Below are 17,940 nucleotides of genomic sequence, written 5' to 3'. Positions count from 1 at the left end.
GCCATCTCCTCAGATTTTCCACCGAAGAAGAAGCCCCTTCGGCAGCGAGAGAAAGAAATTCTCCTAATTGAACTTTTTTTTTTTTTTTGCCAGACCAAACTCAACTAGGACCTAAGCGACCAGTTCATACGGAAAGAACTCGGGAACCAAGGGCCGCATCTAAATCCAACCTGCCGCCACACAAATATCTTCCGAAGGAACTTCCCTAAAAAGAGCCTGGGAAGATGCGATACTCTTAGTAGAGTGAGATTTAACGCCCAGAGGTGAAGGAAGCTTCCGCACCTCATAAATCAAATAAATTGCAACTCTCACCCAGTGAGAGATCCTGTGCTTAGAGGTGGCGAGCCCTCTGCGGCCGGCCCCAAAGCATACAAACAGCTGAGTCAACTTGCACCACTGGCCGGAGCAGTTCACATGTGCCTTTAAAGCCCGAACAGTGCAAAGCAAATGAAGCTTCTCCTCCTCAGCAGAGGAAAAAGGAGGGGGACAGAAAGAGTGAAGCACGACCACTTAAGAGCAGAATGACGTGGACAAAACTTTGGTGACATAACCAGATCTAGGTCGCAGGAACACCTTCACAAGTCCCGGGGCAAACTCCATGCAAGGCTCACTCACAGAAAGAGCCTGCAGATCCCCCACATGCTTGAGAGAGGCCAACGCTAACAAAAGTGCCACCTTGAGAGTCAGAATCCAAAAGACTAGACGCCACTGTTGCTAGCGATTGCCCCTGACCCATATCTCGGGTCGAGAATGCCACATTCTGCCCTGGAGCTGAGACAACCGATCTCTTCTGATCGGAATCTGCCAAGTGGAATCCTCAATCTGTGAGCTCAGATCCGAGAACCACATCTGGGATGGCCAGAATTGGGCTACCAGAAGGTGGTTGGTGGATTCCACAATCCCTCACTCTGCAAAGGACTGAAGGGATTAGCTTGACTGGAGGGACTGCATAGAGTCTCAAATCCGGCCACGGATGAGCGAAGGCATCTATCCCCAGAGCTGTCGGATGAGACAGGGAGAAACACAGGGGGCACTACATCGAGCCCTGTGACGCAAAGAGGTCCACATCCGCCTCGCCGAACATGTTCCAAATTTGAGCCACTATTTGGCGTTGCAACATCCACTTCCCCGACCTGAGCTTTTGTCTCGAGAGGAAGTCTGCTTCGACATCCAAGTCCCCTGGAACATAAACTGCTCTCAGCGAAAGAAACCTGTCTTGAGCCCAAAGGAGGAGGCGACGCACATCCCTGTCCAGGGTGCACGACCGCGAGCCTCCCTGCGATTTACGTGGGACACCACTAGGGTTGGGAACCGAAAATCGGTTCTTATCCAGAACCGTTAGTGTTAATACCGGAACCGTGTGAAATTCGTACGTTTCGGTTCCGAAAACGGTTCAGGTGCGATGTGTGGGCGAAGTGCTGGGATCTTATCCTTTAATAGCGACGTACACCTCATGAATATTAAAATAGTAAGAAATGAATGCACTGGCCCTCGCGCTACTCATATACATTTTGTGGCAGACAGAGAGAGAGAGTATAAAGACAGTAGAACCCACGCAATCTTATTCCTAAATGACAAAAACTTCACACCGGAACATTCAAATCTGTTTTCGCTGTCGTTGAGAGAGCAGTTGTCAATATGAAACAGCTTTACTTTCACAGTCTTTTCAACCACACAGTATCGATTTTTCTGTGTTACAAATATTCAAATGATCACAGAAGTACTGAGATAAAAGTTTATAGTTCGAGTATAAACACTGATGTCTACGGTAGCAACCAAAACAGAGTAAATCACCTTTTGAAAGTCGCTTCAAATAACAAGTTTATCGATTATATCTGATGCCTAAAAACATTCCGACTGTTAAAGCTGCAGTCTGTAACCTTTTCATGTTCAGAATTTACAAAATGTATATAATGAGCAAGTACATCATGAATGCCTTTTTTCAAACCTGAATCACTATGGTAAGCTTGCAATAAGCGTTTAGACTCGGACTACTTTACACCGGTTGGATCGGCACCGCTGTGGAGTAGCGCATGCCTGCGTGACTCACCCGCGTCATAGACATTAACATAGCGAAGTAGCTCCGGTTACAATGTTCTTCCGCAAGACGCATACAGTTCTGTTTATTAACTGATAGAGCGCTGATTCATCCAGTAATGAAACAAGTGAAGTCTTTATGAATCAATCATTCAAACCGATTTAAAAAATATTATGTTTCACCTGTTTGGATCTTACATGTGTACAAGCATATTCTACCCCTTCTGAGAGGGTATTCTCCACTGCTGGAGATATTAGCCTATAAGCTATAGGAGAGGTCCCAAATTATCCTAGAGAATGCAGAAGTGTTTATTTTCCTTCAGAAAAATTCTTTTTGCAAAAATTGCTAAATAATATGTTGAATTTGTTGACATTACCAGTCTGTTAAACTCATTTGACAAGTATTATAAATAAACACACAAGGGATTGTGCATTTTCCCCTTACTACTATGTTTTATTAGTTGTTTTAATAATTTTTATTGAATGGGAACCGGAACCAAAATCGGAATCGTTTGGCGGAACCAGAACCGGAAAATTTCTTACGATTCCCAACCCAAGACACCACTGCCATGTTGTTCGTTCTGACAATGACATAACAGCCCATCAGGGCCGGAAAAAAGTGATCCAGGGCCAGAGAGACGGCTTGCAACTCCAGGCAATTTATGTGCCACGAGAGAAGCTTACTCGTCCAAACACAGCATGCCGGTCTGCCCTCGAAGACCATACCCCAACCAGTCAAAGAGGTCTCCGTCGTGACAATCTGGCGACAGCAGACTATTTCTATCTTGACCCCTTGAAGCAAAAACACACTTTGCACACACTTACTGTGCAGGTCATCACTTGCAATAAAGCGAGGGCATGGAGGCTAGCAATGACGCAAATCCATTATGCTTCACTGCAAGGAGAACGAGAAAGTTCCACAGAATGTGGTCGCTGAAGCACGGAGAAGAAAGTCAGATTGAAGAATGCTAACTAGCACGGGCCAGATAAATCGCTTCTTCTGAAGAAAATCTAAGGAGCAGATGGCTCTTTCGCTGTATAGGAGTGAGTGACGTACAGTAGCACCACTGAGGAGGCTCCCGACGCCCATCAAAACCAAAAACACAATAGTTCAGGAGGGTGGTGGAGCAGAGGCAGTCTTGGTGGAGGGATGGAGGGCCAGGCCCGTGCAGGGGAATGGACCAGGAACATGGCAATGGTGGGCCTAGGCCGTGGAGCGAGCGTGGGTGGGCCTGGGCCGTGGAGCTTGGGTGGACCTGGGCCGTGGAGTGTGGGCGGACCTGACAGTTCAAGTGGCCAGGGCGACACGGCCTCTGAGACCTTAATAAGGTACCTACTGCCCCTCCCCAAAATGTTCTTAGGACGAGACTCTGGCGGCAGCCATCTCGGGACGAGACTCTGGAACAGCGATGGCCATCTTGGCCGGAGACAAATTCTCAGGCGTGGCGGCCAACTTGGGCGAGGGCTCGCGGGCTGGAGCCGATGTGTGTAATGCCCACACACACAAAATAGTTGAGGCCATTATCATAAGAGCTGCATCATCCGGAGCTGACTCAGGCGCAGCAGCCATCTTGTCCGAAGACACAGGCGTGGCTGACATGACGTGAACAGTCTCTGGCTGGGTAGGCATGACGTGAACTCTGGCTGGGCAGGCATGATGTTAACAGTCTCTGGCTGGACAGGCATGACGTGAACATTCTCTGGCTGGGCAGGCATGACGTGAACTCTGGCTGGGCAGGCATGACGTGAACAGTCTCTGGCTGGGCAGGCATGACGTGAACAGTCTCTGGCTGGGCAGGCATGACGTGAACAGTCTCTGGCTGGGCAGGCATGACGTGAACAGTCTCTGGCTGGGCAGGCATGACGTGAACAGTCTCTGGCTGGGCAGGCATGACGTGAACAGTCTCTGGCTGGGCAGGCATGACGTGAACAGTCTCTGGCTGGGCAGGCATGACGTGAACAGTCTCTGGCTGGGCAGGCATGACGTGAACAGTCTCTGGCTGGGCAGGCATGACGTGAACAGTCTCTGGATGGGCAGGCATGACGTGAACAGTCTCTGGATGGGCAGGCATGACGTGAACAGTCTCTGGCTGGGCAGGCATGACGTGAACAGTCTCTGGCTGGGCAGGCATGACGTGAACAGTCTCTGGCTGGGAAGGCATGACGTGAACAGTCTCTGGCTGGGCAGGCATGACGTGAACAGTCTCTGGCTGGGCAGACATGACGTGAACAGTCTCTGGCTGGGAAGGCATGACGTGAACAGTCTCTGGCAGGCCAGGCATGATGTGAACAGTCTCTGGCTGGGTAGGCATGACGTGATCAAATCGTCGGCAGATTGGGCTGGGTTTACCCAGTCTAGTATGTGATTCAATAGTGCTTTGAAAACCGCACTGGAGCATCGGAGCCCCGGTATCAGCCGTCCCATCACTAGGCTACCCTGCATGATTAGAGACACTCGTCAGCTAAATGTGACTATCATTTGGACTGCTTGTGCTAATCACTCACCTCTTTGAAGATCTTCCAGATCGCTACACACCTTTAAATAAAGCACTGTTACGTTAAGCTCTGTGTATCCTCTCCTGTTTCATGACAGAAGACCAGACCTCAACAGACAACACCCACCATGGACCTCCTATCATGTTATCCAGCGAATCAGCTCTTATCCATTTTTCAAGATGGTCGACCATTCGAGGTGTACATTGAAAAATGTATTGAGCTCTCCAACCTTCTTCCATGGAATGATGATACAATGAAGATCATGTTTTGGTGTGGATTAGATGGCCATCTTTATCACCAGATACCAGCATCAGCTACCACTTGTTTCCTTGAGAGCTAAATTAATTGTGCTGTGGCTAAGTAGAATTTCCATCATCGTTGTCAAATTTGAAGACGATAATTTCACTCAGTTGCTTCCTCCCCAGTCCACTCCAGCCATCCTTGCACCAGAGTTCGCTCCAGTTCATGAGTCCAATCCAGAATCTGTTCAAGCCCCTGAGTACAGTCCAGTGTCGGCTCCAGCCCGAGCACCACCCTGTCATGGCCAAAGTGGCAGTTCCTGTTTTCTATGCTTCTGGGCAGAGATGTAAACTCGAGTCTGCGACTTGGACTCAAATCGCACTTAAGCCGCAAAAAAATTACTTGCGACTTGGACTAGTGAACAACTGACTCGAGACTTGACTTGAACTTGAAGACAGAGGGCCCTCTCTTGCACCCAGTGCAACTGACTTTGTACACCGACGTATTTATCATTCCTATTTTGCACTCGACGCACAGCGGACTTTTCCTTTTTTGAATTTGCGCTCCCGGGGGCAGTTCAGCGAAAAGAGGAAGCGTGTTCCGGTGCAAACGTTCCCTGGTACTATTTTGCTGTTCCAGAAAACAATTCCGCCACTGACCAGGAAAAACCTAGTCTTAAGTCAGTGGTGCATTTTCAGTGGCATGGTCAGATGCTATTTTAAAGGCGCATGCTTGGCCATAATGTAGCGTGTGCACAACGTGCATTCACTTTGCCTTTCTCATCTACACACAGATGCAGCAGTTGCAATTTTTGGAAACCATACATAAATACAAGGAAAAATATTCCACACAAGGGAAATCACTGTGGTGTCCATGAAGATGTGAAAAAATAGGCATAAATCTAGCTTACACATTTACCCAAATTATATGCCTGTTTAAGCGAAGCTAATTTGGGTGGGTTTCTCCCATCCCCATACAATGTCACTTCTCTGTCTTTTACGGCCCTGACGAGAACGCTGGTCACCTCGGCTGTGAACCGCTCCTGGCGTGCACCTGGCAAATCTGTCGTTATAATAGCAATCCGCCATGTAACAAGCACGCCTGCTCTTAAAGGGAATCTGTGATGATGCTCTGATTGGTTAATTTCACATTACGCCCAAACCACACCTATGAGTAATGTAGCTACTTCAGACCAACCCATTTTAGATTTGCATCAGGCGCAAGAGATTATCCCGCCAGTATAATAGCAAAGGCGCCCAAGACCCGCCGACAAAGATACTTGCGTTTCAGATCGTTAAAATAGGGCCCAGAGACTCGTGAAAAACATAAGCCATTTTGGTACGGCATTTCCGATTACGCTCTCTCTTTACTACCCCCCACATTACAGCATAAAACGCAACATTTTATTATTCATTTTTAATTCATTCATTCCCTATCAACATGTGCTGCAGCAAACACACCAAGCCAGTGTTATTATATTACGCGTAACACATCTGAAGGCATGCGCATTCCCCCATTGGAAAAGTGCTGTTATATAAATTAACAGCAAACATTAACAATATATTCAAGTCTTACCTTGTGATAATCTTCTAGTCATTTAATTTGAAAAGCAATCAATAAATCCAAAGGGGAGCTGTGGTGTTGCACAGGTTCTTTGTGTTGTTTACTGTAACACTTGTTTATACACAGGTTTTGTTACCGGCGGGGCTCACTGAAAGACTACATTACCCATTACTGCTTGAGAACTACAGCAACTCAAATAGCTGAAAATACACAGCAATTTTTTTCTTGTGGTGACCATTCCTATTGTGAATTTTTTTTTTAATTAATGATTTAAGTAATACTTTGTGTGCTTTATTAGACATTTAAGTATAAATCAGTGTTGGTATTTCAAAACATGTTTAATTACAATAACTAGCTGGAAGAACTATTACTAAAAACAGACCAAAGATTTGAGACTTGACTTGGACCTCAAAGAATTTAACACTAAAAGCTTCAATGTTCGAGTAAGTATTTAAATTAGTTTAGGTTTATGCTATTTCTGTACATTCATTTAGCATCTCCCTGTTTAGGTTGTAATGGATTGGTCTGTTTTAGTATTGAATAGTCTTTAGTTCAATCGAGACCACTGAACACAGAACACTGTGACTTTAGTGCCTGTGTGTTTTCATACAGCTCTATATATTTAAATATTTTAAAAGGATAAGCAATTTGTCAGCTTATGACAAACATTAACTTCTTGTGCGCTTTTCAGTGGTGGAACACTGATCTGTTGAGACCATCCCAACAGTAAAAAAAAAAAAAAAAAACAGCTCTAGACACACCTCGTCCATTGCATAGACAGTAACATAAATGGACACAGTAGCTGGTATATTAATGGTCTTCTAGTAGCTGTGCCAAGAGAAATCTCAATCATTCCCTTCTGAAACTTGCAAAGACGGAGAGTGTGAGTAGGAGCTGTCCATGAGCTAGGAGCAGGAGAAACTTTTGCTAAGTATTCTGATTAATTATTTTGTCATTTTGCCTCCACGTCCCCCCGATTGCGTGCGAGCTTCTCCTCCTGTCCATACGGAAATCTCTCTACTGTGTGACAGAGAGTCGCGTGGTTATGACGCAATCGTTAGCCTATTTTTACAAAAACTGCTTCTACGGGGCCATAATGTAAGATACAAGGTAATGGAGCCTTTTATACATTTTCGTGTTTCTTTAGAAATAAATAATGGACAAATGGAGTCTTTAAACGCCTCAGATGTAAAGTTATTCGCTGTCAAAGTGACGCCAAAATGAATGGGAGTAAATGGTATGCTAACAGCAGGTGATGGTCTGCTAATCAATGGCGGCGCCCGGGGAAGCTTCAGTATTTTATGAAACAGTGCCCCCCAGTGACTTTGTTATCATTCAGTTAAGCTTCATCCAATTATCTACTTCCTGTTTACTCACCTTTCACGCTGTGTCCGATCCATTCTGCTATTAAAATATCAAACTTACCATCTTGCCTGCTTCGTTTGTACGAAACCTGACAGTAACAATCATATCGCACTTGGAACTTGGAACACGATCTGCCCCATTACAGGAGATGGGAAGAAGAGAACGGGGGAGCGACATCTTCATCCACTGGTAGCACTAGTGAAAAACTGATCTGTTGAGACCATCCCAACAGTAAAAAAAAAACAGCTGAAGACACACCTCGTCCATTGGCACTTGAGACACCATTTTAAATGTGGCCAATACTGTGAATTGTACTGCAGCCTAAAGTGAGTTATAAAGCATTATCCAACATCTCTTACATGTTCACAGTCCACTGTGCCACAGTTCTGATGAGTGGAATCTATTTTAAAGTATTACAGCACAAGCTAATTGTTCAAGTGAGATGAGATGCCTTTAAGTGTTTAATGTGGGCCATTGCTGTCCTCTGGTGGTCAAAAACAGTAACTGTAACAAAGTATTTACTTGGTGGGATGAAAAGAAGGATATTTGAGATTTTAAAAACTTGAACATTTTGAAAGATGTCACATCGTAAATTCAGAGTGGACAACAGAAATTAAAAAGTTATAAAAAAGTGGGAAGTAAAAGAGAGAAAAAAAAAAAAAAGACCTCGATCGTGGACCTCAAGGAAAAAATAATTAAAATGAATAAACAAACCCTTGGAATTAAACAGGCTGATTTTCCTGCTAAGCCTGCCAAAAGAGATTCATGTTTGTTCAGTTTTATATAGTATAGACATTATGTGCCAGAGAAACAAGCGCACAGCCATCTTTCGAATTTTGTGTTTGAACTTCCGTTTTTGCGGTAGCTCTGTGTATTTCTATGGCATCGCAGTCGAATAAGCAGCCGCTCACCTTGTTCTGGCATCAGCTGTTTTTGTATCCCTACACCTCTCCAACTCCACCAACATAATTTTAGTATTTACCATACTCATCATCCAAGCATTAGTAGTCCCACTGGGGGGAATATCTAAGCTCAAGTTGAAGCTGCTTCCTCGAGCCCCTCCACTGCAGACAGCAAGCAAAATACACTTAACCTTATTAGCTTAAAGATTATATGGGCAAAGGAACTTGTGAAATAAGTTTTAATATGACCTAAATTTAGCAAATAGACAAAATCCACATCCTTAGATTTAATCCTTGCACAGTACCTTGTGTTTTAAAGCACATTCAGTGAACAAAGGTTCACAACACAACGGAAATGCAAATTGGTTTTCATATACTTATAGCCAATGTAGTCACTATAGTCAATGGCTGCGTTCCAAACCGCATACTCAATGAGTAGGTAGCCTACTTAATTTCAATAAGTACTTACTTAACGAGCGCTAAAAGAGTAGGTACTTTATAGCCAGATCTCGTTGAGTATGAATGCGAACCGGACATCTGCCATGTTTACGTTATCATGTGACCTACGACGCGTTATCACACGCGCAACAACTTAAAAGATTCGAACGGACACGTTTAATTCATCTATCTGTAAATATCTTGATATTGATTAAACTTGCTCATTTTGTGGTCTTTTTGAAGAAACTGCTGCCCATTTATTTTGTGAATACATTTAGGGTTGATTTAAGTTCTTATATTTAACCCTACTAATGTGACCCACCGTTTTATCCTTAACGATATTATTTATTTTTATTACGAAATCCCAAAATTGTCATCTCTTGAATATGTTGTTAATTTTATTTTATTTAATATCCAAACATTTTCATCCACAAGCCAAAGTGGCTCACTGCTTTATGTATTCCTCTTTTTCTTGTTGAATTTAACTCTCGTTTCATCCCTCAGGCCTATAAATAACAAAACAAAAAAAGCTTTTTTTTTAAATGTATTATAATGAATTATTTAAGAATATATATTAAGATATTCAACCTTGTAGGTTCTTTATCCTGTGTAAAAAATCTCATATATGTATGCAAACCCATAATATATATATATATATATATATATATATATATATATATATATATATATATATATATATATATATATATATATATATATACCTCATAACATCAGTAACTCGACAGCCCTACCTAGAATGGTTTTCCTCAGCGTTTGTAATGTCTGCACAAAGGGCAGCTGTGCGAAGATTCGCCTTTGGAGAAAACTGTTGATTTTGTACTCGAAAAATTTAAGTATCATTAATATTAAAAATTAATATTACCCCAGAATGAATTGCATTGCTATCCCACCCCAAAACATAAAATAATAACAACGATAAATGCTGACCAATACTTAATTATATTACTTTTTACTGAAAATGATTTCAATAAAACAAACAAAATGTAATGTATATCATATGACATAGCTATGCATGATTTAATACACTCTAGATGTGTATATAATGAACATATCTACATTTTCTTTCAAACAATTAAATAAAACATTAATTAAATAATTATATTTTATTTACTGACAACGAGAAATATTAATAAATTAGTAAAAGAATGAATGAAAGTCACCATCACACAATAAACAAATGCATAAGTCAACACATGAAACAAAGCTTTATTCAAACTACAATCATGTATGTAGGCTACAGGCGCTGAACCCCACATCCTTCTGCCATCTCAACACAGCGGTTCCCATTCTGCGGCTTTATTCTGATGACTCAGCTGACCGCCAGAGGTGAGCCGTGCCTTCGTGCCGGAGGTTGTTGCGTGATGTGTTGTGCTTCACAATCTGAGGCAATAAGAGCAGGTGGAGTGATGGAGGGTCTCATAAGGGCAGGTGGAGTGATGGAGGGTCTCATCCATGGCACCGTTTCCAGGATTCAGCTCTGGGCTCCTCATCCTCAGTGCTCACACCAGCCTGCTGACATTTCAGATCCTACAAAATGCACAAACATAACACAAAAGCAGTAATTTTAACCGCACAATGTCATTTGATTTCAGTATTATTTAGAAGACAAAAACGTTTTTTTTCCACAAATGCCGCCATCATCTTTCCTTGCAGGTTCTGCTCCACCACAAAAGATCTGCAGCAAATGCACAGAAATAAAGAATCAGAAAGGTGCTGTAATAGCTCTGTTTGAAATTACAATAATTAAAATAAACTACAACTTAAGATTTAAATTTCTGTAGTATACTCACTCAAAGCCTTCATGAGCCACTTTGCCGTGCAAAGGCAAAAGACCTTAACTTCAATTTTGGTCAAAATTAGTTATTGCCATTTTTGGAACAATGGACATCAGTTTTATCATGTGGAAAAATATCTTGAGTCAATTTTGTTCTTTTCTGCTAAAAATAAGATGTTGTTTTTGTCATAACTTCCAAAAGCAGAGGGAAAGCAAAGGCAGAAGCCCTTAACATCAGTTACGGTCTTTTAGCTTTGTTCCGCTGCACTCTAGAATGCTGGAATCAAGTTATAGTTGGAGTTAAGGCACTCTACCTTTGTTTTACCAACGTTACATTTTTGCCGCGCTGAAGTTACGGTGTAATGTTAATGCCTATATGTAATTGAAAACAACGCGAGTGGGTTGGGGACGCCTCACGATAAGTAAGGGGAGGAGAAAACATTACCACGCAAACAAACAAACCCAGCAGATATAACTTAGATTGCAGCTTACCTTTTTTTTTTACATGGTCAAACTCAAAATCCATGGAAAACGACATCCACTGAGAAGACAATCCATTGTTTAAATCCATCATGTGCCGGCTGGCTAACCTAATCTATCAAAGTGCAAGTTGTCCGGAGGTTGACATTTTAAGTGTCGCTGTAGGTAGGCTATTAGTAGGCAGACGTCCGGTTAAACAGTTAAAATTAGGGTGACCCAAACGTCCTGTTTTCCCAGGACATGTCATGGTTTCACGTCTTGTCCTGGCCGTCGTGGCTGTTTTTAAAAAAAAATGTATAAAGTGATGAAAATGTCCTGGTTTTTGGGCCGTTAAGCATATACTTTAAATTTACTGGCGCTTATCTTTGCACACACAACATATGAAACCGGCTAATCAGCGCGTTCCTCAATCCGCAACTGCAAGCAGAGAGCACGTCAGAAAACAGAGGCCTCTGTGTGTGTGTGTGTGTGTGTGTCAAATCAAATCTTTCAAATGTAAGAAATATTTGTGAAAGGTTACTTTAACTTCTTCTTTAGTGTTTTTTTACTTAAATTAAGAACACCGATAAAGTTTTAAACCGATCCAGTACAGTAGCCTTCTCATTATTTTTTATTTTATAATATTCTATTGATGTAATATTAAGCCTTCTAAACAGAACTCACTAAATGTTATTTTAAGACTATCATTGTTATCATAGAAATGTTTTATAGAGTGATAAAAGTCAAAATGGTCAATAAATTAGAAGTTAAGGTACTTTGCCTTTGTATGAGCCATTATTGTTTTGCAGATAATGCAAAGGCAGAATGCAGTAACTTCCAAATAAGGGTCAAAGGTCAAATTTGAGCTCAATTTTTTTTTATGTAGATAAATATATTCATTATGACAACTACTTGGCAAATTTTCAGTGTCCTACCTATCATGCAATTGGCTGGACAACAAAAAAACTTTAAAGTCATTTTTCTCAGTTTCACACTCTGGTGAGTTAAGGTCTTTTGCCTTTGTAGGGCAGCAGTGACTCTCCACCAGATAAACACACATCTGTTCATCTGACCCTGTAACATCCAGACAAGATCCACGTTACCTCTGTGATTTATGAGCTCAACACTACATTTACATGTTGAGGTTGTTTTAACTTTTTATCCAACATAAATGTTCCTCAATTTATCAACTACTAATGGACAAATAAAATAGATAACTTATGTTTAACGTTAGTTACTTTATAGATTTGTTCTACATAATAGCACACATTCATCACTCAGATGTCTATTTCATGTTGTGATATTTCAAGATTTTCCTGTCAGATGTAAATAGACATTTAAAATAAGCGTCTTTAAGATGTATATGGCTTATGTAAATCCACTTTAGAGACATAACTTACGTGTCTTTACTGGAGCTCCCCTGTTAGCTAACGTTATACATAATAAAACGTGTTTTTACAGCAAAATCACAACTATACTTTACTGTGTAACGTCTTTACACCTTCAACAATTCAACAGTTTACTCTACAGTAGTTCAACACATGCAATTTTAACAAAAGGAACCGTGTTTACTCACATTTGAACATCTGCGATGTTTGATAATGACATATCCTCTCGCGTGGCCTCCTGGGATAGAAGAGTATCCATCGGTTGAGCACTCGAAAATCTGGCCGGAAGCAGTAAGCAATCCGGGAACTTCTCGCCTACTCTTTTATGAATACTGATGTTTCGAACGTACTGCTTCCTTCACGTACTGTTTTCGCCTACTATATAGTAGGAAAGTAGGCATATTCGAACGCACTTAAGTCCGAATCTCGCGATAATTAGTACGTCACCCAGGTAATTCTCGCCTACTCTTTTGGATTCGTACATACTTTTTCGCTCGCCTACTCTTTTTCCCATACTAAATAGTAGGGAAGTATGCGGTTTGGAACGCAGCAAATGTTTTTGATTTATTGTCAGCAAATGTTTTTTAAAATCATGGTTTTCTTGCTCAACACTGCCCTCTTGTGGTCAGGAGATATTTCCTTTGTGCTGTGACTTATTTTTTATTTTATTTTTTTGTTTCAACAGAAATAAACAAATTACAAAAGCATAGAACAAAGCCAGCAGGAAACATGAAAACATTATTTCTGGTCACATATTTCTGATTCTAGGACATATTATGAAAATGAAAATCTCATGTATAATTGGGTATTATGTTTTTTATATTTACTTGCCCCTAAACAGCACATACATTGATATCAACCATATTTATAAGCTTTATACTTTAACAAAGATAAAGACATATTGTTTTACATTATATTTTCATGTAACATATCAGTGTTTGTGTTGAGTCTTGAGGTTGTTTGAAATCCATATCTTGAAGATTTTGTAGGTCTGTGTCTTGAAATTGTTTCAAGTCGTCTCCGTTTCTTGCATGAACAAACATCTTTAAGAGTCCTTAAAAGTGAATTCAGATTTATCAGTAAATTAGTATTTCAGACAAAAACATGATTTATTCACCCACATTTCATGGTTTTGTTCTTTCTGTAACATAACAATTGTATTCACTATAAAGAGCTGTAACTGCAAGAGCTGTTAAAATAAATGTAAAATAGCATACTGATATTATAGTGAGAATTCAAGAGCACAATGTCCACATTTGGAGACATACACATATAATTTCACCAAAGAGCTCACCTATGATCACAATGATCAGAAGACCATTTATGAAAGCAGATATGAAGATAATAATCTGCCAATGTGTCTGATTCTTCTCAGTGTTCTTCACCGCTGTATGACTCTGGATATCTGCAGTCAGGTCTATATAATATATAATATATTCAGGACTGTGCATCCATTGAAATGTTTAGTTACTTTACATAACAGTGTAAAAAGGATGCATTGTATAATAATTTGTTGTATAACATCAATATGATCACTGAATGTTCACTCACCAGTGATGTGTAGTCTGGTGCCGTCGCTGTATTTAGGAGGAGCGTCTGTTGTCATACAGTAATAAAGTCCTAAATCATCAATAGTGACATTATTTTTGATTAGATGAGGTTTTCTTTGCACTGAATATTTTTGTCTAAATCTATTATTGTAGTAATGAGGAGTTGAAGATGAGAAAGTGCGTAATATCAAAACCGGAGAATCTGGTAGTTTCAGTAATAACCAGTTAACCTCCTTTACATCAAAATCACAGTTTATAGTCACATTTTGACCCAAATCTGTTAGTTGATCAGTTAAAGTCTCCGCAGCTTCACACCATATGAGCAGATCTGTGGAATAAACACCACACACGCATACTATGGATTATTATTATGTCATTAAACATTATAAATAATCTTATAAAGAACAATAAAATATTCATAAAGTACAATAAACTCACAGAGGTAAAGCTGCACAATCTTCATGATGTTAAAACACTTGTTTCTTTCACACGACAGTAGAGATGTAACTTTACCCCAGAGCTTTCAAATGAATAGTGTGATTAACCACAATCAAGAGGAAGTGAAAGGCAGGTTTGCTCTGGCCACACGTTTAGCGTTTTTGCCTGTTTGTTCAAAACTCAACACTTGACCTAAATATCTCTTGTTTTAAAAAAATATATATTTATATCTAATTCACTGGCAGCAAAATGACCCAAGACACTGAGAACAGCACCATTTTCTTTTCTTCAGTGTCATTCAAACACATATATTATGTTTTCTTCAACTATTCTCGTTCTAACCCGTGATTATTAACTCATAAGTCTAGATGAGGTTTATGGTTTCTCTCTCTTGAATTTCAATGCTCTCAGCAGCCACTAATTCACCACCATTAACAATATTTATCCTCGAGGCAAGTGAGAATGTATTTTAATTAATCTGGATTGAATTTCTTTTTGCCTAGTACGCCCTCTTTTAACAAGAAAAGAAGTGTGAAACTTATTTCTCATATTTGTTAAACAATTTATTAATCTTTGTTAATGTTAGTTAAAAAAAATTCAGCTGTTCATTGTTAGTTCATGTTAGCTCAGGTTCATTAAATAATATTAACATATACAACTTTTGTTTTCAATAATGTACTTCAATAACTTTCAATAAAAATGTAATTAGCATGAACTAAAACTTCAAGTTTCTCTTGACTTCAAGTTTTGTCAAATCTATGTAAAACACAAAACATAAACTAGCAGAAAATGTCATGATTACAAAAAAAAAAATACAAAAAAAATGTGATGTGTGATTTAATATCAAGAATAACAAAAATAAATGCTGACAAAAAAAAAAGAAGCTGTTTCAGCCCCAAGAAACCTCATTTGCCATGTGGTTTACCACTTTTACTGCTGAGCATGTCAGCGCACTTATAATAGAGAGAGAAAAAAATGATTATATTACTATAAGCAAGATCTCCACTTAAAACAGTACCAGCAAAAAGTGTTACTATCATACACACACTGCATATTTACATACAAAGCAGCAAACTCATAAATGGAAATGGAAATTAAAATCTACAAATGTAAAACATAATAACAATACATTTTAGTTTGTAAAAAAAACAACAAAAAAAAAAAACATGTATATGTAGGCACACTCTGTATTCATAAAGTGTATCACATCATACATTGGCTGTAATAGACAGTAGTGATCTGCTCCTGACTAGGCCTGGTGTTACTGGAGCACATGAAGAAATCAACTTCAGCACACTGAAAGAGGACAATATTATATATGAATGGCCATATACAGTATGATGGACATAATGTACAGTCAGCCGATAGGAAATTAAACCCTAACAAGGAGATCAGGAACCCGAAATGAAGCATAGGGGTCTTGTATCATCCTGAAGGACTAATAGAAACAGATGAAGGATGATGTGAGAGATATAAAACTAGCACAATGATCAAATATAAGGTTTAGCACTAATTATAAGAAATATATTTGATCAGAATGCTGCAACTAACCAATCAGAATTGAGTATCCCAGACAGCATGCGTACTATGTTTTTAAAAGTAATTTTCTAAACCACATTTCATATAATTTATTTAATGTAGTACACTATCTGAAGTTGAAAGGATTTAAGTAAATTAACCACTACTAAAAGATAACTATTATATCACTATACTAACCTAAGAGCATAGTGCAAAAATAATGTGGCCAGGTTATATTTAAACTAATATATTAAAAATAATTAAGATAATTTATTTAAGAAGTGTCTTACCTGTGGATCATTTGTGTTTTGAGCTGCAGTGGTACTTTGAGGTTTATTTGAGGTATTTTTAGATCTTCTAGTTGCGTCAATGCAGCTCTTCACCAAACCTGAAACAACAGCGAATAAACATCACTGAGACACTTCTTGACAGTTTAAACAAAGAGCAGATATAATATGACTGAATTTGTTTAGAATTAGAGTTTGTCTCCATGTAGTTAATTCAATGAAATTTTACAAACCTATCACTGCAATGGTCAGAAGCACATTCAGCAGGACAGATATGATGGTCATATTTATCCATGGTATCTGGTGTTGTGGAGCGTCATCTGTCTGATTCCTGTGGACGGAGTCTGTAAAAGGTTTGTAGTTCAATCTTTATTCAGTTTCAGTCTTTAACAGAACAATAAAACTCAGATATCAGTTCTTTAAAATCCATTATATTGACTGAAAATACACATGAAATGATAAAATAACTCACCGCTGATGTAGATTTTGGTGCCGTTGTTGAATTTTAGTGGTTCACTAGTTTTCACACAATAATAAACTCCTAATTCATCAATGGTGATATTTTTGATGAACAGACGACTGTTAGTTTTCACTGAGTATTTGTGTTCAGAGCTGCTGTTTTCATATTTACCTCCTTCAACTGTGCTAAGATAAGTGCGTAAGATCAACACTGGAGGATCCGGTAATTTCAGTTTGTACCAGTAAATCTCCTTTATATCAAGATCACAGGTTATAATCACATCAGATCCTAAAGTTACTGGTGTGTTTGTTAGACTCTCTGTGGCTTGATACAACATGAACAGATCTATGACAGAAAGAAAAACACATTTATTAAGATATAAAATCAAAAGAAAACTGACTAAATCAAATGTGACGTGAGAAACTCACAGATCTGCAGCTGTATGATCTTCATTGTCTGATCCAGATGAATAATATCTGCTATAGTGATCATACACACATCTCGAACTGTGAGCGGAAACACAAACCTCGACCACACAGACGAGAGGGGAAGTCAGAGATGGCCTTCTCTGAGAACATGATCATTCTTAGTTGTTTAAATCAACAAGTAATTAGAAGATACAGTGTGTGTAAATATGCCAGTGTGTTTTATTTGAATATACAGATGTGTGAATTTTGATTTGCTCCTCAAAAAACCACATAACTTTTATATAACCATATAAAATTGTATTTATTTATTTATTTATTATTTGCTACCAGCACCAGGTGACATATCAGACTGAGCTTTGACTAAAATGCCATTGCAAAGACTCAAGCTTAAAGAAAAACATCTGATGATATCTTGATGAACAAATCAAAATGTGCACGTCTGACTGGCTGTTTGTTCAGATGTTTAGTGGAAAAACATGCAGAGTTTCCACATTTTCATAATGCAAGAATTTTTTCTCAGAGTTTATTTTAATTTAAATATATTGTATTGTTTGCTTATATTGTTAATTGTGAACA

General features: G+C 39.3%; 1 protein-coding gene and 1 long non-coding RNA gene across 2 annotated transcripts; both read right to left on the bottom strand.

Annotated features, from left to right (window-relative positions):
• Window positions 1-10,252: 10,252 nt before the first annotated feature.
• Window positions 10,253-11,097, bottom strand: LOC311084335. The gene is made up of 2 exons (XR_014606486.1): window positions 10,853-11,097; window positions 10,253-10,737 (listed from the first exon to the last, which is right to left on the bottom strand). It is a non-coding gene; the product is annotated as an uncharacterized lncRNA (long non-coding RNA).
• A 4,120-nt stretch (window positions 11,098-15,217) lies between these two features.
• LOC311085098 (uncharacterized protein) lies at window positions 15,218-17,275 on the bottom strand. Its single transcript, XM_084117509.1, has 4 exons — window positions 16,949-17,275; window positions 16,710-16,820; window positions 16,480-16,577; window positions 15,218-15,967 (listed from the first exon to the last, which is right to left on the bottom strand). The coding sequence occupies exons 1-4, from the start codon at window positions 17,271-17,273 to the stop codon at window positions 15,875-15,877; spliced, it is 627 nt and encodes a 208-aa protein (XP_083973635.1). The 5' UTR covers window positions 17,274-17,275; the 3' UTR covers window positions 15,218-15,874.
• Window positions 17,276-17,940: the final 665 nt, after the last annotated feature.

This window comes from Abramis brama (genome assembly GCF_963993115.1).
Source record: "Abramis brama genome assembly, chromosome: 6".
Taxonomy (NCBI): Eukaryota; Metazoa; Chordata; class Actinopteri; order Cypriniformes; family Leuciscidae; genus Abramis; species Abramis brama.
This window is presented reverse-complemented; position numbering and strand designations above follow the sequence as displayed.

Bases quoted from the DNA above. Each gene is read 5' to 3' on its own strand.
- LOC311085098 (XM_084117509.1), bottom strand. From the start codon at position 17,273: ATGTTGTATCAAGCCACAGAGAGTCTAACAAACACACCAGTAACTTTA. The intron at 16,578-16,709 runs GTTTGTAAAATT...CTGTTGTTTCAG, and splicing joins TCTGACCATTGCAGTGATAG to GTTTGGTGAAGAGCTGCATT. The intron at 15,968-16,479 runs GTAAGACACTTC...GTCCTCTTTCAG, and splicing joins AAAACACAAATGATCCACAG to TGTGCTGAAGTTGATTTCTT.